The sequence below is a fragment of the Pleurodeles waltl genome, chromosome 7 (genome assembly GCF_031143425.1).
Source record: "Pleurodeles waltl isolate 20211129_DDA chromosome 7, aPleWal1.hap1.20221129, whole genome shotgun sequence".
NCBI lineage: Eukaryota > Metazoa > Chordata > Amphibia > Caudata > Salamandridae > Pleurodeles > Pleurodeles waltl.
This window is the reverse complement of record NC_090446.1, coordinates 983,849,023-983,871,055: the sequence shown is the minus strand read 5'-3', so window position 1 is coordinate 983,871,055 and position 22,033 is coordinate 983,849,023. Positions and strand designations below refer to the sequence as shown.

Below are 22,033 nucleotides of genomic sequence, written 5' to 3'. Positions count from 1 at the left end.
CGTTCCATTTTGATTATTGGTATATGGAGTTTTCATAGGTGGATAGCCAAAACTCTGGTGTCGGTCTGGCCCTCCTGGACTTGCTTTGGTTACGCCTGCTTTAATAGAGTGGTGAACACCCTCTGTGCTTTTCAGAATTTGCCTTCTTCATAGCCTCCTTTAATCTAAGACAATTACTACCTTGAGTTTATTTCACTATTCGTTGTCAATAGGAATGCAACACTATTGACAGAAGGTAGGAGGTGCCAGAAAACCTGCAGCAGTGGTTCATGGGGTTTTATTTTAACAAGACTGATATCTTAAATATAGGACTTTTCCCGAGGTGTGCATCACCAGACTTAGAGGAGAGAGACTGTTTCCACCAGTGAACACCTTCATTCCTTTTCAGCAGCATGCAAACCTTTATGCCTCGTCACATATACCAGCTAGGTGGATAATGTTTTGCTGAGGCACACGCCTTTTACAATTATGCTTCTTCCATGAGGCATGTTGTTTATCCAGTCAGAGTGCTGCGTGGATTGGGCACGTGCCCGGGCCGGGAGCACCTATGGGGGCTGAGATCAAGCAGTTGCTGCTCATGCATTTTGTTTGCATTTGGCACAAAAAGCTTGCGCCCCAGCAAAACATTAGCCACCTACTTGGTCTGTGTGACGAGGCAAAAAGGTTTACATGCTGCTCAAAAGGAATGTAAGTGTGTTATAATTGTGTATGCTTACAATACCCAGAATAGGTGTGAAACAGAAAAAAGTGTGCCCCTGATATTTCTGTGTCTTGATTGTGTTATTTTGTGGACTGCTCCTAATTATAGCGCCATACACAAACGCTTTCACATTGGCAAAGCTTATAGCTCTTGGATTGCCGAGACCTCTTGGTTTTGCCAGTGTTTGTTAGTTCTTTCCAGCATTTTGTCACACCATTCCTGTATTATGTGTTTAATCCTTTCCTGACTGGCGCTTGATGCTCTTCCCTCAGCTAGAACTGGAGAAGAGGTTCAAGGAGATTCGGCACCAGGCCCGGCGGCTGGAGGAGGTCCTTCCACGCCGGATCAGCTCCGAGGAGCAGCGGGAGGTACTAAGCCTGCTCTGCAAGGTGCATGAACTAGAAATAGAGAACACGGAGATGCAGTCCACTGCCCTGCTCAAAGACAACATGATCCGTCAGAAGAACTATGTAGTGCAGCGGTTCGAACAGCACCGGGCCCTGTGTGATGAGATAATTCAACAGCAGCGGCAGATCATCGATGGTAAGGCTGCCCTGGGAGTATATTGCAGCAGATAAAGCAAGACCGGGACAATCACACATAATGTTCCAGACGCGCTGGATTCCGTAGACTTCACCATACACTACAAATTATCAGTAATTTCTTGAGGAAGTCGTTTCTACTGTCAATACGCTTGTATCAGTATAAATGCACTTATTGATTAAGAGACCACTCCCGTTCTGCTGAAAACACCATGTTCCTCTTTTCTCCAGTATGTTCCACCAGTTCTACCTTTGGATTTTGTTATAAAAATTACAATTGGTATAACTAATGGCAATGCAGACAGTGGACATCGGTTTACCAGGCATTTGATAAAACCTCGAATTGCTGCACTCCAACAACCAAACCGCATTTGTGGTAGATCTGAACTAGTAACCTAGGTACATCACCCAAACATTTAATTCTATGAAACTCCAGCAAAAATGATCTTGAGTGCATAAGAATAACACTTGCTTGTAGTTAATACATAGATAGGAAAATGGTTGGAGAAGCACACGAAAATACTCTTTGTTTTATATATGAATCATTTGACTTTTTCCTTCCATCAGTGTGTGATGTGCTACGTTCTGCACGTTCATGGTGCCAAAGGCTCATGGCTACCAGAAACCAGGGGTATTTTTCATGCCGTTTGCAGTAATTATAATGTTCCAGAAGGGGGCACCAAAGTACTGCTGCATACCTCACCTTAAAAAAAGTGTTTATCTTGGTTGTTGCTGCTAATGATCTGAACAAAGTAGCAGAATTGAACAATGCAGTTGGAAGCAGCCGATTATATATAATGCCCATTTCCTAAATATAGTATAGTAACAGAATACATTAACTAGCTGTACCTTCTGATATACATTTTGTGTTCTAAAATGGGTTACTAAAGATTGTCCTATTGGAGTTAACAATGGAAAACCTAAACCCGACCCCCAGTATTTCATTATATGATATTCTGACACACATCCGGCATATTATAAATCACTTTGCTTATTCTTGTGTTGCAACTCCATAATTTCTCCTTGTCGGGCATCTTCCTAAAACACAGTAATGGCGTTTTCCCCATAGTGCTTTTATATTGCTTAGAAGTTACCTCCTGGAAGACAGAGATCAGCTCTCTCACTGCTGGGCTCTGCCCACTATGGTCTCTCTTGTGCATTTGGAGACACAAGCCCATTTTGTTTTCACAAGCTGCCCCAAACCATTTCTGAGCATTTTTCTGACTGCGCCCTTTTTGATCCTCTTTATACCTTTCAGAGTGTGTTTTGAGGCCTCAAAACATATTTAGATGAGATTCCGGCAATCAGGGCCTTATTTACAAGCCCTTTGCACCACCACTGCTTCATTTTGTTTTGATGTTGCGACGGCAATAGCAGAACACTACACTGCTCCATATTTTCAAACTGATGCATTAGGCCCAATGAGTCAGTTTGTAAAGCCCTGCATCACCATATACCTGTGCCAGATACGTATTCAGGGTAGGCTTTTCCTCCGTAAAAGCAACACAAAACTGATGCAGTAAAATTTATATTTCACTGCATCATTCTGCGACTTCACTGCGTCAGAATTTTACCTCCTACTCAGAGCAGTCGTAAAATTGATGCAGGGCTTTTTCCTATGGGAGACTCCTCACATTGCTAGAATTGTGTCAGTTTAACAATACTACTCCTGCAATGCATGAATTTAGCTCCAACGTATGCATCAACATTTCTGATGCATCTGTGAAAACGTGCGCGATGGAGCTCTGTATTGTAAATACAGCACATCCATGGCATTGTTAGGGGATGTGCCGGAAGCACAAGAAATCTGAAGCATCAATGATGATGCGTCAGATTCTTGTAAATGAGGCACTTAATTCTACTATTTCTCTCGAGTTCCCTGTAACAACTGACTGAGAGAAACATGTCCATATGTCATAGGTTAAGTGATGGGTCAATAGGAATAACAATGCCTCTGACTCTTGTCATAGTATATTGATAGCACAAATCTGGTGGAGCCAAATCTGTTGATTTACCTTCTGTAAGGGTTGCTTTTCACCTTTCAAATCCAGAGTTTTCCATACAATCATATATTTTAAGGTATGGATATGAAGCTTGTTCTACAAACTTTGGATTTCATGTTCTATGATGTCAGCCAGAAACAGACATCAAGGACCTGAAGCAATCTGTCCTCCAAGAATGATGAAAGCCATCCCAGGGCAACACCCACAATACCAATCTCTCTTATTCTTTGAAGAAATGGTACAGAATGCCTTGGCCCAGTTGCTTCTGAATATACCAAGGCATGAATCAGCCAAACTAGCGATAGCTTCACTCCACTGGCTCCCAGTTGAACATCGCATAGAGTTTAAAACCTTGTGCTGTATTCATTGAGCCCTGTATAATAGAGGTCCTTCTCTGCTTAGGACATTAGCATCCTTTTACATACCTGCCAGACAGCTTAGGTCCTCAACACCTGCCTTGGCTCTCATTCCTAGATTAAAGAAGGTGAGATGGGGCGGAAGCTCTTTGGCTTATCGTGGGGCCAGGCTATGGAATTCTCAACCTCTCAGCCTTTGCCTCACCAACCATGAATTTTCCTTTCAGAGAGCATTGAAAACCTGGCTATTCAAAGCTTAATTCCTCAGCTTACGTCACAGAGTTTTGTCCTGGGAGGCCTACGGGTAGCCATGCGCTATATAAATACAAATAACATAACATAATATAACATTCAAAGAAACTCTGCTAGTTACCAATAGTATGCTGGTGGGAAATCTAAACCAACTAGAAGACATAATGAGCTGATGTCACCCTGCCTCATTTGAGTAATGCCTGAGTCCAAAAGTAACCAACTTCTTTTCTCAACTAGGAGCTTTCTTCCAGGTTTGTATTTGTGAAGCGGTTCACGCACTATCCAGTGTTCTGCATTATTGACATGCAGGATATTTATACCGGGAGATGCGATCCACCTTCAGTGAAAACTGTGGTTCCCCTCCCGCTTTCATCCTCCCCTCTAGCTCACAAGATATTCTGCTGGGTCTGTTTTGACTAAACTAACATTGGTTCTCATATCTGATAAATAGGGTTGTGTTAGACCTGACATGCCTTAGGGTGGTCACCCCTAACTTTTTGCCTGCCTCCCTCCACTTTTTGGACTCTGTTTTACTGGCTTTTAGACTCTGCGCACTTTACCACTGCTAACCAGTGCTAAAGTGCATATGCTCTCTCCCTTTTAAACATGGTAACCTTGGATCATACCTGATTGGACTATTTAATTTACTTATAAGTCCCTAGTAATGTGCACTATATGTGCCTAGGGCCTGTAGATTAAATGCTACTAGTGGGCCTGCAGTACTGGTTGTGCCACCCACTTAAGTAGCCCCTTTACCTTGTCCCAGGCCTGCCATTGCAAGGCCTGTGTGTGCAGTTTCACTGTCACCTCGACTTGGCATTTAAAAGTACTTGCCAAGGCTAAACCTCCCCTTTCTCCACATGTAAGTCACCTCTAATGGGTGCCCTAGGTAACCCCTAGAGCAGGGTGCTGTGTGGGTGAAAGGCAGGGCATGTACCTATGTAGTTTACATGCCCTGGTAGTGTAAAACTCCTAAATTCGTTTTTGCACTACTGTGAGGCCTGCTCCCTTCATAGGCTAACATTGGGGCTGCCCTCATACAGTATTGAAGTGGTAGCTGCTGATCTGAAAGGAGTAGGAAGGTCATATTTAGTATGGCCAGAATGGTAATACCAAACCCTGCTGACTGGTGAAGTTGGATTTGATATTACTATTCTAGAAATGCCACTTTTAGAAAGTGAGCATTTCTTTGCACTTAAATCTTTCTGTGCCTTACAATCCACGACTGGCTGGGCTTGGTTGACAGCTCCTTGTGCATTAACTCAGACACACCCCAAACACAGGGTACTCAGCCTCACTTGCATACATCTGCATTTTGAATGGGTCTTCCTGGGCTGGGAGGGTGGAGGGCCTGCTCTCACACAAAGGACTGCCACACCCCCTACTGGGACCCTGGCAGACAGGATTGAACTGAAAGGGGACCTGGTGCACTTCTTAGCCACTCTCTGAAGTCTCCCCCACTTCAAAGGCACATTTGGGTATAAAACAGGGCCTCTGCCCTACCTCATCAGACACTTGCTGGAGAAGAAACCTGAACCAGAAGCTGCATCCTGCCAAGAAGAACTGCCTGGCTGCTCAAAGGACTCACCTGACTGCTTTCTACAAAGGACTGCTGCCTTGCTGTTGGCTTGCTGCCTTGCTGAACTCTTGTCTGGCTGCAAAAGTGCTCTCCAAGGGCTTGGATAGAGCTTGCCTCCTGTTCCCTGAAGTCTCAGGACCAAAAAGACTTCTCTTTTTCATTTGGACTCTTCGTGTGCCGAAAATTTCGACACACAGCTTGCTCCACGGCGAGAAAAACGCCACACACCGACGCTTATCGACGCCTTCGGGATGACCGGAACTTCAACGCACGGCCTCGCAAGGATAACGCCGCCCGACTTCCAGAGGGGAAATCGATGCGACGCCTGCCGTGAGAACGATACTTCGCCGCACAGCCCCGCGTAACGACGCGCAGCCAGAAAACAAGCAGGAGAATCCACGCACAGACCCCGGGACATCTGGTAATCCTGTGACCCACAGAAAGAGACTGTCCGCGCGCCGGAAAACGACGCCCGACTTCCCCACGTGAAAAATAACGACGCACGTCCGTGTGTGCTGGGGAGAAATCGACGCACACACTATTTTTCCACGTATCTCTTCTTCTGCGGCCCTTTGCAGAGATTTTCCACTCCAAACCAGGTACTTTGTGCTTGAAAGAGACTTTGTTTGCTTTTTAAAGACTTAAGACACTTTATATCACTTTCCAGTGATATCGCTACAATTTCACATTGCATCTTTATTCGTTTTCACCTACAACTATCCTGATAAATATTATATATTTTTCTAAACACTGTGTGGTGTATTTTTGTGGTGCTATGTTGTGGTATTGTATGATTTATTGCACAAATACTTTACACATTGCCTTCTAAGTTAAGCCTGACTGCTCGTGCCAAGCTACCAGAGGATGGGCACAGGCTAATTTTGGATTGTCTGTGACTTACCCTGACTAGAGTGAGGGTTCTTGCTTGGACAGAGGGTAACCTGACTGCCAACCAAAAACCCAATTTCTAACAGGTTGTGATTAATTTTTCCACGTTCCTCTCAGAGAGGACCTCCTATCCAGTAGCGGCTTGCAGGAATTCCTGGGGGTGGGGTGGGGACACGTGAGGGGGGGCATTAATACATAAGAATTTATTAAAGAAAAAATGTAAAAAAACGTACCTTCTCCACCGCGCGCTGTTCCTCTCTCCCGCGCCGTTCCAGGCACAGGCTCCCAGCCTGCCCTGCGCCAATACTGACACTGTTCAGAGCAGCGTCAGGTTTGGCGGAGAACGCCCAGCTAGGGTGCTCCCAGGCAGACTGGGAGCCTGTGCAGGCTCTCTCAGCTGGGCTTGAGAGAGCCTACTGCACCTGTATATTTGGCCGGCCCGGGACGGCCGGCCAAACATACATGCGCAGTGAGGGAGAGTGCTGTGCTGTGCACTCCCCCTCAGTGCACGTCACCCTGTGGCCCTGCCCTTTCAAAGAAAAGGATAATAAACATAGTTTATTATCCTTTACTTTGAAAGGGGGTAATGTTCCTTATGTTTCTTATGGTGGAGCCGTCCCTGCTCCTATCAGTGAGATGGTCAGATTCTTCACCCTTCTTCTCAATTGCTGAGTTTGAGTTCTGGAGTATCTAATTTTACAGCGTTTAAGCTTTTTGACAAAAATCGTAAACTAATTCAGGTACCTAGAAAAGACATTACGAGCAAACAAAACTGTGATAAAGTCTTAGGCTTTGCTTTTGCCACTGGCACCATATTTATACTTTTTTAGCTCTGCATATGCGTCACGTTTTGACGCAAAACAAGCGCAAACTTACAAAATACAATTGTATTTTGTAAGTTTACGCAACTTTAGTGTAAAAAATGACGCAAATGCAGCGCTAAAAAAGTATAAATATGGGCCTTAGTGTTATTAATATCTCTTGCCTTGTTGATTCTGTTTTGTCTGTCTTTGAGTCCTTTACTCGCACAAGAAGTATGACATATTTGGTGAATATAGGAGCACTTTCTATTTTTTACAGAGAGAAGTGACCCAAGGAATGCCTTAGTGTCTTCCCTTTTATCAAAATATCTCCTCTTGTCTGAAACCTCTACATAGTTTAAAGGCATATGTTCATAAGCCTGTTAAGCTCAAAGCCTCTTCTAACATTAACTAAGTTATCTTGAAAACTTAAAGGCATGCTTATCAAAAAGTCATGCAATACAATGCAGCAAGACAACTTGCTTCACTGCGTTGCATGACAGGGAAGGAGAAGAAATGGGGCATATCTTCTAAGATATGATGCATTCCTGCTCTGAGTGCTGCCCAGATGAAAATCTTAACAGTCATATGTCCAGCTTCACACAAAATTTCTATCTTAATCCCACAAATACTTTCTTTGTTTATGCTACCCTTAAAACTGATTTTGTAATCAATGTTTATTTAGCTTTTTGGCCAACGCAGGCACACTTTTTACATGGTGCAAGTGTCTCTGCTTTTCAGGAAGGATTGTGTCGTGCAGAAAGGGACATAAGGGACACCCACCTGCACAAAAGCAATCCTTCGAGGCATTTTCCTCTTTTTATGGGTGCTGTAGAACGCAATTCAAGTATGAAGAAGAAATAACAAGGAAAAATAAATATAAATATATTTTTCCTTGTTACGCATCTGTTGAGAAGGCATAATATTTTTAAGCAATCCCAGGTTTACTAGCCTTAGTAAGTCTAGGATTGCATCATGCTCCACCTATGTAACCTCACCCAATGCAAAGTAACGCAAGGAAGTGATTTGTGCCACCTTGTTTTGCTTTGGATTTACTAAGCCATGCAGATCCATGCAAAGGCTTGCTTGGCTTAATAAATCCTACCAAAGGCTGGCATTGCCTTACATCATCTTGCGTGATGCAAAGGCAATGCAAGCCCTTTGTAAATCTTGGCCTAATTTTCTAGTGGGTATCATTTCCAGTCGCAGAACCCTTCAGCTGCAGGTAGCTCCCCCCAGAAGCCTTATGGAGTTTATTACCTACCCATTTCAAGAGTTTCCATGTTTACATAAATACTTTAAATGGGTTTCAAAGGTGAAGCTCTGTGTTTCACATATGTACGGATCCTGCTTCCAGGAAAGGCAAAAGAGACCTCTACTAACTGTGACATAATTTATTTTACCATGGAAAGCCATTTTTTATCACATCCACCGTCTTCAGAAAGGCCTTAGTGCTCACGCAGTAAGAATGAAATTTGCTCTTACTGATTTTCAGTCATGTCCCAATAAGCACAATATGCATACCCTCCACTAGGGCTACTCTCTGTGCTCGCCAGTAGCACTACATCGTGCATGATAGAAACAGAACAACTTTATATTTTGGTCAAGTCAAGTTGAACAACTATTTCAAATGGATTGAATCCAGACTTCGGGCCTGATTTAGAGTTTGGCAGATGGGGCTACTCAGTCAAAAATGTGACGGATATCCATCCCGCCGTGTTACAAGTCCATCATAATATGGCGCCACAATATGCAGCCGGATTATGAGTTACATCGTAATATGGTGGACAAGATATCCGTCACGTTTGTGACAGAGTAACCCGTCTGTCAAACTCTAAATCAGGCCCTTCATCTTCTTCCTCCCACTGTATTTTGTGCTTTATAATATTCCCAAGCACAGGTCTGAAGAGCTGGGATGCATCAAAAACTGAAAGTTACAACTCTTCTTTAAACATACAGCCCCTTCACTTCTACATATCCCTCACCTTGCCTTTTTATAGAAACTGGTTTCTTTCCTGCACTTCAAAGAGGATAGAGCTTACAAGAATCATGACAAGTAAATGAGGCAGAGCCTGCTAGTGGGCAAGGCCTTCTACTCTCGGGCTTCTGTGCTTTCTTTCTCAACTGTAGTGCTAAGCTGCCTGCTCTAAGGCCCATATTTATACTTTTTTAGCGCCGCATTTGCGTCATTTTTTTACACAAAAGCAGCGCAAACTTTCAAAATACAATTGTATTTTGTAAGTTTGCAACGATTTTGCATCAAAAAACAACGCAAATGAGGTGCAAAAAAGTATAAATATGGGCCTAAATGTCCAATAGGAACAAGCCCCAAGGTACAACTGATGGGGCCACATTACCAAAAACAACTTCACGGTGTGTTACTTATAGATTTTCTTTTCATAAAATTTGGTCTGCTTTTAGAGCGTGAAATATTTTGTTACTTCCCAAATATGGATCCTCTGCCTTTTCCAGCAAGAGGGACTGTCTCTTTGTCTCTGACCATGTTTTAAAATCTTCTGTGTAGATCACAATCTGGCTGTGCCGCACCACCTGGAGATGCTGTATGAGATCTACCTGCGGGAGCTTGAAGATGGCAGCCTTGACCGAATCACCATCATTGACCGAGTCGCCATCAAAGCTCTAAAGGTACTATCCATCAAAAACATGTATCCTAATGACCACTTTATTACTGTAGTAGGAAGTACTTGCCTTAAAGTAATTTGCCATAGCTACTGTGAGAGGCTGTCTGACCTATTGGGTGATCAGTAGATTTCCAGACACCAGTGACTTTGAGAGGCTGATCGTCAGTCCTGATGTGTGTGATTCTCCCAGCCAGATTGCTGTAATCCAAGCCCTAGTTGTTTAACAAATGTTCACCACACACTTTTAGTGGTTTATTTTCCCCAAACCAGGAAAAACTCTTAAACTAAACTAAGCACTTTAAAACTTTTATTTGTATAATGCACTTCCTATAAAGTGTCATGAAGCTAAAATAGATCTGTTAGTAATGAAACAATTAACGATGAAGAGGCAGCACTGACTTGAGCACTAAAATCCTGAGCTTTGAGTTATCTATGATCTCCTTGCAAGACATCTGGGTTCTACAGCACAGTTTGCCACCAGAATCAGGGGAAGGTGGTTGTGTGCAAACTTAATGCATCAAAAACAGTTACCTAATCTTGGCCATCGAGGTAAACTATGACAAATTTTGTGTTCTTCTCCAACTTTTAGGATTACATCCACAAGAGCTGGTCATTGTGGATTGCCGGGGGTTCACCTAGCCTTTGTAATGGCAGTTGTCAGCAAGGATGGGGAGGCATAGGGTATAATAAAATGTGCACTTCCATCTGTTGTGTTACAGGATATCCACCGGAAACAAATACAGGGTGCCCTGCCGTCACTCCTGTTGTAGGGCAGCTGCCTTACAAAGCACAAAGCTTTCCATTTTCCATTTGTTCAATGCATGGCCAATTAATCATATTACAGCATGTTTCAGCATAAATGTAGTTTACGCTTATTGAAACCACTCTTTAGGGGAACCCTTTCCAAATTGCTCATATTGAAAGGTGTATCTCCATTCAAAGCCAGAGCTACTCATATCCCTAAATAGAAAGGGAAATTACTTCAAGAAAGGACCTTTTTCAGTAGTTAGCTTAACATTTACTTGAAGGAAGGTTAGTTACAATTGAGGCAGACTTTAATAGATTTCATGTATGATATTGCATTAAATAAAGTATGCAATATGGAACTAGAAGTGTTTCTTTTAAAAGAAAGTAGCTATTTCTTAAACTGCTGCGAGAGCTACTTCAGGAGAGCTGTTCTTGCATGAAAATGGTTGCAAAGTAGAGCACGTGTTCCAAGTGTTCTGAATGTGTTCTGTAAAGGGTAACTTGTAGTGTTTAGTCATCCAAAATGTAAGATAAAATGCCTCATTTATGCCGCCCACCAGGACAGCCAGAATTCGCTGCCACGGATCGCGCAGGTAACAGCTGGAGAGAGTGGCCTGGAATTGGACTCTGATCAAGAGAGTGTGCAGACCTATGGCTCAGAAAATCAGCCACCACCCCGGAGGGAGGGACAGAGGAACACTTTGCCACCTTTGATGACTGAGGCCGAGAGGTGAGTGTCAGGTTGTTGTGGGGGAGCTTCACTGGTCAGGCAGACAAGCTCAGATTAGGCAGGTTGATGACGAGGAAAGCACCTCTGTGGGTAGAACTGGACATTTTATAACATGCCACTCTTAAGGTCTGACTGGGCAGACTCAGTCACAGATCAGGCCATTTCTTATAAAAGGTTGATTGAGTATTTTCAGCTTTTGTTTTCACTTAACTTCTAAGGCTCCTGTGTCTCACCTCTGCTAGTGTCTCTCTCTCACATGCTAATCCTCCATCACACCCTCGTCTGCCTATCTTCTTAATCATTTACAGAGTACATTAGGACTCACAGCACAAAACTTTGATGCCTTTTCTTTGACATCAAGAGCAACCAATTCAGCTTGTATTAGGAGGCCCTTTTGTAACGTGTGAGGGCATGAAGACGAAGCAGTGAAAGCAGACAAGGAATTGGGCACCTAGCGTTGCGGGATCTTGGAAATGTGGTTGTAAACGGAGCAATGGGAGTGGCGGTGGCAAACTGGGTTGTATAAAATGCTCACTTAATCTCAATGAGTTTGTTCCATTCTTCACCATATGTTGATACGCTTATAGCTCTTTATGCAGGCATTATTTGCATTTTTCATGAAGACTATATCTTGTTCAGGTACAACCTTTTGAGTATTGACATTGATTGTTTTGCTGTGCCTCCAGCCAAAAATATGCTACAGCAGGGTCTTGAGTGAAGGGGAAAATTCCTTGGGCTCCTTTTGGGCTGGAACCAGACAATGAAGACTCCCACCGCTCATGATTTCTGGAATGGATTTCCCCCATCAAATTGATAATCCAAAGGTTCTTGGCCACCTCTGGCCAGCTGGGGTGCAAAGCTATTGTGGATCATCAGTGGTTCTTCCCCTCCTGGTGCCATCCTCACAGGCTTCAAATAACTAAGCCTTGCTCATTCTCCTTACTTTATGGGCCTGCTCGTCCCCACATTTGGCTGTGCAGCTACTCCTTCCAGGAACGGATTGGGCTTCATGTCTTACTGCGGATCCAAAACTTTGTGAATGCTTTGAGGGTTACAACAACAACCATGGTCCTGTGCCTGGTAATCAATTCTCTGTGACAGAGTAAAGACTCCCTGAGAAGTGTAATTGAAGTACAAGCGATTTACTGAGGGCTGCATGTAAGTGGGAGGTGCCCTAAACCCAGGCCCTTGCCACGTTCTCTGTTGGCATGACAGGATACCAGCAGTTATGTAGAAAGTTACCGCACAACACAACCCAGTCTCCCATCTTTTTTCAAAGACCAGGTACAAGCCTTGTAAATGCTGATGGACTCTAATTGGATTCTTTATCTTTTTGGCGGGAGAATCACCTGGAATCTCCAGCAATGTAATTAAAGCTGCATACTTGATGGTTTCTTGGAAGGAGGCAGCTAATAAATCAATATTTATTATCATGACGTATTGTGAGGCTCTAAAGTTATCAGCTTTTAGTCAGCTTTTAATGTTTTCATTTATCTTTTTTGTAACTGGACTGAAATTTTTCTCACTTGGCATTGCATCTTCGTGCCAGGGTTTAGGGCAACTTAAGGAAAAGGTATTGTATTGTAGACCATATGAGGTCATATGCCTAGTGATGAAAGACATCAGCAAGTTATGTGTTTTCAGCCAAGAAAAAGTCCAGACTTATGCAACCACGTAATATTTAGGAATGTTTGGTAAACTTTAAGTTTTGCCAGGGTCACCATCTTATAAATGGCTTTTAAATTGTGATGGTATTTAAGAGACAAAAAGTTCCTCTAGCATTCAACTTTTTTCTATTACTTTAAATTAATGGTTGTGTTCAGACTTATGATAATTCATCCTGGTAACGGACATGGTGAGTCAGGTCCTCGCAGAGTCTGCCGGCCTTAAGCAACCTCTTTAGCTGGGCTTTGTTAGAAATGGGGTTTCTGGTTGGCTAGAGTATGCACCTCAGCCAGGCAGAACCCACCCACTCTAGTCAGGGCAAGGGAGTTACACATCCAAGATAACTTCAGCTCACCCCCTTGGTAGCTTGGCGCGAGCAGTCAGGCCTATTCCAGAGGCAATGTGTAAAGCGTTTGCACAACACACACCACACACGTGACATACTATCCCCACCACAAAGGGAACACAACACCAGGTTATATGAAAATATACTGTATTGTACACAACGCAATTATTAGACCAAACATCACATATCAGTAATATCCTGCTACCTTAGCAGTTGTCAGAACGTTACACATCAGTTACTCTGCAAACTAGCAGTAGTCACATATAACACACAGGTTATTCAGTATTCTGCAACATAAGCAGTAGTCAGGAAACACGTCATTACACCAAAGCACTTGTCATAAGAATATCATACACGCCCATATTAGGAACATTAGAAAACATATGGCAAGTTATAAAAACATATTAGCATGGTATGCCCATAATAGAAACATTTGCATACATATATAAAACATCATAAACACAGGTAGGCAACATATAAATCCATACTGTCTATAGAAAGAACCTATGATATATATTGTCCTTTTTAAAGAGTACCTGGTTTGATGATGAAGGCACCTCCAGTGCCAAGGAATGGAAAATGGGGCCTCCGGCGCTCCACTGTGTCCAGCGGGGGCCTCCCAAGAATTCTCGGTTAGGAGGGGTGGCTCGCACCCCCTCTGCATTAATGACGGGCCCCTCCTGGGACCCGTGATCACTGGAGGCCCCACTGGGCCTACCCTGGCCCTTCCACAAAAAAAGGGGGCCACAACAATGCCCCAATGGGCGATACTAGGGTCCGGTGGTGCAGGGAACCTCTGATGAGGCTTCCACCCCGCCCGCTGACCAGGTATTACAACCGGTTCCTCCTGGAGCCTCGGCTGACCCTCCCAAGGATACACAGGGGCTGAAGGCAGCAATCAGGAGGGCAACCCCCCTCCTAACTCGGGGGTTGTCCCTCTGTCCTTGTTTTATCAACTGGGTGGGGCACACATGGTGCACGGTCTCCGGGTGTCCTTCGGGGACCGCGTGCCACTTTGGCAGGTTCGGGGCTCCTGTGGACCTGGGCTTCCTCGTCCCAGGTTCTGCCCCACTCCTCTACAGCTCACAGGGGACTCACCAGTCGCACCTGACACGGTGCGTGGTCAGTCAGCAATCCCGGGCTGCAGCGTTGAGGACCTGGCGGCTTGTGGATCCTTCTGGTGCCCTGGGGGCACCATCAAAAAGCTCTCCTGAGCCCCGGGAACACCAATCCCAGTGCACTCGGGACGTGGAGCTCTCCTGAGCACCGGGGGCATACTGGGAAGTGCGTTTTGACCTGCTCGTTGTCCTCTTCACACTCGGGTCGCAGTGGTGATGAAAAATGGCAGAAGCACTCGCAGGGCGCTAAATCTGATTTTACAGCAGCGCTCTCCAGGCGCTTGACTCTACCTCAACAGAGCACTCCCCAGGCACTTATACAGGGCAAATAAAAAGCGCTCTCCAGGCGGTTGAGGGCCAGAGGCAGTACACCAGCAGCCCTCCTGGTGCTAAAAATGGATGCAGGTGTCAGGGGCCACGGCACCCTACCCCTGGGGGACAATGTCCTGGAAAAAGGCTCACAGGTGGAGGGGCCCAGCAACAGGCCAGCACAAAGAAGATGCAACAAGTGGCAAGTCCTTCACAGTGACCAGGCAGGTCACAGGTCAACAGAGAAGCAGCAGTCCATGGCGGTCCCTGGTGAGTCCTTCCAGCCTTCTGTGTCCAGTTCCAACATGATTCCAAGAGTCTCCAAATTGTGGGGAAAATTCCCCTGTACTTATACTCAGTCCTTACCATGTTTTACAATGGTAGGGAGAGGAGGTTTCAGCCAGTTACAACTAGTTCTGGGAGTACCCCCTCTCTCCTTCAGCACAGGCTCCAAACGTCAGTGGGTGGTAAACAACCCAATTGTGTGAGGCCAGGGCACAGCCCTTACAGATGTAGGTGTGCTCCACCTCTCCCTTCTCTCAGCCCAGGAAGACTATTCAGTATGCAGATACACCCCTGTGACACCTCCACCCTCCCTGTGTACAAGCTGTCTGAAAAGTACGCACAAAGCCCCAACTGTCACTCTGCCCAGACATGGATTGGGGTCAAGCTGCAAAACACCAGAGTCATAAGCACAGAGAAATGCGCACTTTCTAGAAGTGGCATTTCTGTAATAGTATAAAAATACACCTATACCAGTAAGCAGCATTTATTATCACCATCACAACCATACCAAACATGCCTACGCTACCCCTCATAAATCAGACAATACCCCTTACACATAAGGCAGGGCATTTCTAATGCAATCCTATGAGAAGGCAGCACTCACAGCAGTGAGTCACCAAGTTAGGTTGTTTGTCACTACCAGGAGAGGCCACGCAACCTGGCAAATGTCCTACCTTCTACATACATGGCACCCTGCCCATAGGGCTAGCTAGGGCATACCTTAGGGGTGACTTACATATAGTAAAGGGGGAGTTCTGGGCCTGGCAAGTACATGTAGATGCCAGGTCCCTGTGGCAGAAAACTGTGCACACAGGCCCTGCGTTAGCAGGCCTGAGACAGGTTTTGAAAGTCTACTTCAGTGGGTGGCGCAAGCAGCGCTGCAGGCCCATTAGTAGTATTTAATTTACAGGCCCTGGGTATAGAGATACCACTGTACAAGGAGGGACTTACAGGTAAATTAAATATGCCAATTAGGTATAAGCCAATCATACCAACTTTAGATGGAAGTGCACATGCACTTAAGCACTGGTCAGCAGTGATTAAGTGCTCCGAGCCCTAGAGCCAACAGCGACAGGTCAGTAAAAATAGGAGGAAGGAGGCAAAAAGACTTGGGATGACCCTGCATAAGGTAAAAAGTCCAACAGGCTTCAAATACATTTACCAACACGGATCGTCAGTAAAAGTCTGTAAGGATTTCGAGGGATCTTCTTGAGTGTCTGCAAGACAAAAATTGATCTGCAGTCCAACCTCCTCACTGATTCTTCATAATTTCCCTTACTCTCAGAGAGAAGCTGACATTTCTGCTGCATCTAGCTGCAACTTTTACACACTTGCAAATCCTACCGATTTAGGTGACAGGCTTCCGCTTTTGCCACTTCCTGCCGAGTTTGCAGCATATTCCTACGGATTTCTAAAGTTGACATGTAATGACCATGTTATCACATTGCAGACCAGCTATAAAAATCCCTCGGAATGAAGCTGTTGATCTTTTCTCCAAGGCACGTCATAGGATTACCCCGCACCACAGTGCTGGTCCATGTGCCCACTGCTGCGAGAGGGCAGAAATAAAGCATGTACTGGCAGAGCGGAAGATGGTCAGGATGCTGTTCCTTGTACACATAAGGCATTGTAAACGATGCTGATGAGATAAGCTGTACAGCATCTTTATCATTATATTTAGTGTGATTAAAAAATAAATTGAGGGCTTTCCAACGTTATTGTTATACTTTTGTAATAAGGCTATTTTTTCATGTCCATAACTGCCTAGTTGTAAAAGTGAGACAAATAAAATCCTATAGTGTGTCATTTCTGATGACATCGGTATGTTAATTAATACCTTTGACACCCGAAAACCCTACATTGTTGGGGCAAAGAGCATTGTCAAATATGTATTCAGTGTGTTAATTGTCAGATCAAGAGCCGTTTTGCCATCTGAAGCTTCCCGTATGCTCTTCCAAGGGGAGAGCACGTCAACATCAGAGCACGACTTCCCACAAATGCAGAAGGAAAATATTCCTATTTTCTTAGGGATAATTGCCGCTTTGGGCCGTGGCTAACAAGCAACAGGATTTGTTAAAAAACACACTGCAGAGTCTTGGCACAAAATATGCTATAGCTCGTCTCATCCGATACACAAGAGAATGCATTGCAGTGCATTCGAGGACACACCTGAAACCCTGAAAGGACCTAGACCTCTGAAAGGACCTTGGCATTGCAAGTTGTGGGTTATACCTTTTCCCTATCACCAAAGGGGCTTACAGGCCTTCGACACGCCGTTATAGAATTACAACAACTCACCAGTGTGTGAGGAATTCTCCTTCCGTGGGATGGTAGGGCCAGGGGCGTAGGAGACAATACATTTCTGGGGGGGACAGGGACAGCCTTGGGGACTTTCAATCAGCCCTATACAAATTGCTCGTTGTTTACGAACTGCAGGCTCCGATAAATATACACAATCATATATATTGGAAGTGAAATAGGGAGAAAGGAAGGCATGTTTTCACAGTCTGAAAGTATCTTTAATTGTTATTTACATTCACAAAGTAATTAGCTAAAATGTGAAAATAACATGTTGATTAACCTTGCATCTTCATGCACCAAGCAAATAAAGGTAGGAGGGTAAAAAGGAAGAACATACCCTTTGCGCCCCACACCCACCATGCTCTTCGCCTCATGCCAATTGGAACCGCACTGGAGATATCAAAAGCGATTACGTACAAGAGTTGTAAACTGTGCTCGGAAACCATAGTTCTAATAACACTTCTGCTCCTTTGTGTGATCTTGGGCAGCTCAGCTCCACATCAGTCATAACTAGAAGCATTTCAACTGAAGACGCTCTTAGAGTTACAGGCTTTATGAACATGGATTGTCTAATCTCTGTATAAACTGCAGTCACTAATTTCTCTAGAAACGGCTGTTTGTGATGCACCAAGTCACTGCGTGTAAAGAAAAGACATTCACTGATTATAAAGAAAAGACATCGGAAAATGACTATGATAGGGTTGTTACAGTCCAGTTCTGACATTACAATGCCTTCTGCCAGAGCTAGCAGCCAAGGTAAAAGGCAGACCAGGTCACAGAGCATAATTAATGCAGCTGTTTAAAGCAAAAAATGGAATGTTGCTTTTCTTTCTTCTGCTCTACTTTCATAGCTTTGAATGTCAGAAGCTATGCACTAAGGTTTTAAGTGGTTTGTGGGAAAGTTGGTGGTGTGACCATGTATTAGGTGGGGTAAAATACCCCCTGCGTACATAAGGATATTGCAAGTCACCTTGAAGTTCATACCTTATAAACAAGCATTGGCAAAGGGAATAGGTCTCGCCTATGCAAGTTCTATTGCCTTTGCCAATGTGTTTTAGCCATGCTGTACACTAGTGAGACTACTATTCAGCATGGCTCAAAGTTAATGGCATAAAGGAGAATGATGTGTCATCGACTGGTGTGGTGTAGTGTCATGGAGTAAGTAGGGTGTCCTAAAATGGAGCAGTAAACTAACTTTAAAGGAACAGGGGTCCCTTGAATAAAATGCAACACCACTCCCATAAACAATGATATTAAAGTAGTATGCAAATGGATTGTTTCATACATTTATTCAATCACAATATAAAAGATCAAATGTAGTGGGAAAACATCAACAGGGGAAATCGAGAAAGACTGGTATTCGGGCATTACACAAGTTATCTGGATGACCCAATGTCACCAATTACAAGAAAAATGTAAAAAGTAACCTATATAGTACAGTGGTTTAGAGGAGGCTGGCCTGGTTTGTATTGGGTACCTATGGTACTACACCTTATACCAGGTCCAGTTATCCCTTATTAGTGAAATGTAGGGAGTGTCTAGAAGCCAGGCTCTTTAGGGGTAGCTGTAGCCAAGGCTTATCTAGCAGACATGCAAAGCTCATGCAATACCACTGTAGTTACACAGTACTCACACACATGAAAGAAAATACTCAGTGTTACAAAAATAAAGGTACTTTATTTTAGTGACACAAATGCCAAAAATACCATAGAGACTATACTCCCTTAGAAGGTAAGTAATACACCAATTATATACACTAGTATGCAGCAATAGCAATAAAAAGTTAGAAAAGTGCAATTAGTGAAAATCACAATGGTTAGAAATGGGCCTAGGGTAAACACAAACCATATACTAAGAAAGTAGAATGCAAATGTCGGTTTCCCACCTAGACAAGTGTGGTGTGTAGAGGGGCGCTGGGAGTATTAGAAAACACCAAAGGTAAGTAATAGAACCCACCTCAGAGCCCAGGAAAGCAGGAGTAAATGACAGTAACTTTCCTAGAACACACAAGAACACGAGAAAGAAGATAATGCAAGAACCAGAAGATACTTGAAGACACAAAGGGTAGATTCCTGGACCTAAAGACCTGTGGAAGAATGGGACTAGGTCCAAGAAGCACAGAAGAGTCCAGGGAGGACAGGAGCCCCTGCTAACCCGAATCAAGGTGCAAAAGAAGAACCACTGGTGAAGAACAACAGTCAGTACTGCACCCAAGAAGATGGATGCGGGTTCCTGGTTGGTGCAGATGATATCCCACACCGGATGGATGATTGCAGTCTGGTTGCGTCGCTGGATTCTGCCAACAAACCTTGGCACACGCAAAGCTCACGGTTAGCGGAAAATGGCACTGCCTGGGACCAGGAGGGACCTGGTGGACTCTACCCAGGAGGAGGAGTCAGATGGGGCTCTCAGCAACTCAGAGAGTCCACAGAAGACCAGCCAGTGCACACAGGAGTCCTCCAGCACAGGGACAAAGGAGTTGCAAAAGGAGGCCCACGCAGCACAAAAACAAAGGATCCCACACCGCCAGAGAACCGCTCAGGAAGCTGTGCATTGCCGGAAGGAGTGCTGGGGGCCAGAATTACATTGTGCACAAAGAATTTCATAGAAGGATGCCAACAAGCCTTGGCAACTGAAAAAAACTTGGTGAACAGGGTTACTGTCTTGCGTGGGAAGGCAAGCTCTTACCTCCACCAAAGTTGGACAGTAGGACGTCAGGACCATCGGGACCACTTCAGTCCACCACCCGTGATGTAGGATCCATGCAACTCAACAGGAGAGGGGACCCAAGCAGATGGTCGTCGTTGAAGAGAGGTGCCTGCTGAAGCAGGGGAGTGACTCCTTCACTCCAAGGGAGATTTGTTCATTCTTCTGGTGCAGGCTGAAGACAGGCTGTCCTCTGAGGATGCACGACCAGGAAACAGTTGCATATGCTGGCAAGAGCTGAAGATACAATGTTGCAGAAGTCGTCTTTGCTTCGTTGTTGCAGTTTGTGGAGTTCATGGAGGGTCCAGATGCAGTTTCTTCGGTGAGAAGGTGAAGTAAAGGATGCAGAGGATTCCTGGTGGAGTCTTGCAATCCGAATCTGAAGAACCTCCCAAAGGAGAGACCCTAAATAGCCATGAAAGGGGGATTGGTCAGCTAAACAGGTAAGCACCTATCAGGGGACGGCTCAGACACCACGTGCTGGCGCTGCCCACTCAGATGCTCCCAGAGTTTGCTGCCAACTTGGAATCCAAGATGGCAAAACACAGGGACCCTCTGGAGGAGCTATGAGCACCACACCTGGGGTGGTGATGGACAGGGGAGTGGTCACTCCCCTTTCCTTTGTCCAGTTTCGTGCCAGAGCAGGGACAGGGGGTACCTGAACCGTGTAGACTGGATTATGCAAGGAGGGCACCAAATGTGCCCTTCAAAGCATTTCCAGTGGCCTGGGGAAGGAAGCTACCCCTCCCAAGCCTGTAACTCCTATTTCCAAAGGGAGAGGGTGTAACACCCCTCTCCCAAAGGAAATCCTTTGTTCTGCCTTCATGGGCTTGAGCTTCTCAAGCAACAGGAGGGCAACAACCTGTCCTAGAGGTGGCAGCAGCTGGGCCTGCCTGGAAAACCTCAGAAGGCTGGAATGGCAATACTGGGGGTCCTCTAAGGAGCCCCCAGAGTGCATAAAATCATACAACCAATGCTTGCAAAAGCCTTGGGTTATGATTCCAACATGTTTGATACTAAACATACTTATGTTCCGAGTTACCATTATGTAGCTGGGAATAGGTAGTGACCTATTTCAAGTACATGTGTAAAATGGCATCCCGCACTCAGGAAGTCTGGGAAAATGGTCCTGGAGGTCGTGGGGGCACCTCTGCTAGTGCAGGGGTGCCCTCACACACAGTTACTCTGCACCCTGCCCTCAGGGCTGGAGGGCCTGCTATAGGGGTGACTTATAAGTGACCTGGTGCAGTGCAACTGGCAGTGAAAGGGTGCATGCACCTTTTCACGCAGGCTGCAATAGCAGTCCTGCAGAAGCCTTTGCATGGGCTCCCTATGGGTGGCAAAAGAAATGCTGCAGCCCATATGGATCTCCTGGAACCCCAATGCCCTGGGTACCTAAGTACCATATACTAGGGACTTATAAGGGGGCACCAATATGCCAATTTTGGGTGAAATACTGGGTTACCAGTATGCAAAAACCATAATTTAAGGGAGAGAGCATAACTACTGGGGTCCTGATTAGCAGGATCCCAGTAGACACACGCAAACACACTGGCAAACAGGCCAAATGTGGGGGTAATCAAGCTAGAAAGAGGCTACTTTCCTACAAGGTTAGCATCCACAACAATGATTTACAAGCTTTTGTACACCGACTTTTACATGAATGACTCAAATAGTGAATCAAGAAGTCATTAGCTCATAGTACCTATGCTAATGCCAACTTATGTACAATATCACAAATTCAAGTCAAGGTACTTTGGCCGACAATATTTTGATCCCCTAGACAAGTATCAGGATCATCCTAAGCCTTCGTTAAGCTTGAGTTAAAAGGGTTACAGAGTGCTTGTAACCATAACGGCGAAGATAAATCGGACTCACGTCTCATATGAGTGAGAAGGCAATCAATGGAGATCTGAATCTCTAATCAAGCCCCAATGCCATAAAGTAGTATTAGAGTGGAGTAGTGTCACAGTGTAATAGAGTGTCATAGAGTGGAGTGGCAGAGTGTCGTAGAGTGGAAAGGCATAAAGAAGAGTGAACTGGAGTAGTGTGAAGTAAAGTAAC

General features: G+C 44.8%; 1 protein-coding gene across 1 annotated transcript in view; it reads left to right on the top strand.

The window, feature by feature from the left end:
• The window catches only part of KIF19 (kinesin family member 19), a 279,912-nt gene that overhangs the window by 213,040 nt on the left and 44,839 nt on the right, over nucleotides 1–22,033 (top strand). The window contains exons 13-15 of the mRNA XM_069199793.1: nucleotides 973–1,243; nucleotides 9,645–9,766; nucleotides 11,070–11,239. Coding sequence (XP_069055894.1) covers nucleotides 973–1,243; nucleotides 9,645–9,766; nucleotides 11,070–11,239 — 563 coding nt within the window. The remainder of the gene's footprint in view (nucleotides 1–972; nucleotides 1,244–9,644; nucleotides 9,767–11,069; nucleotides 11,240–22,033) is intronic.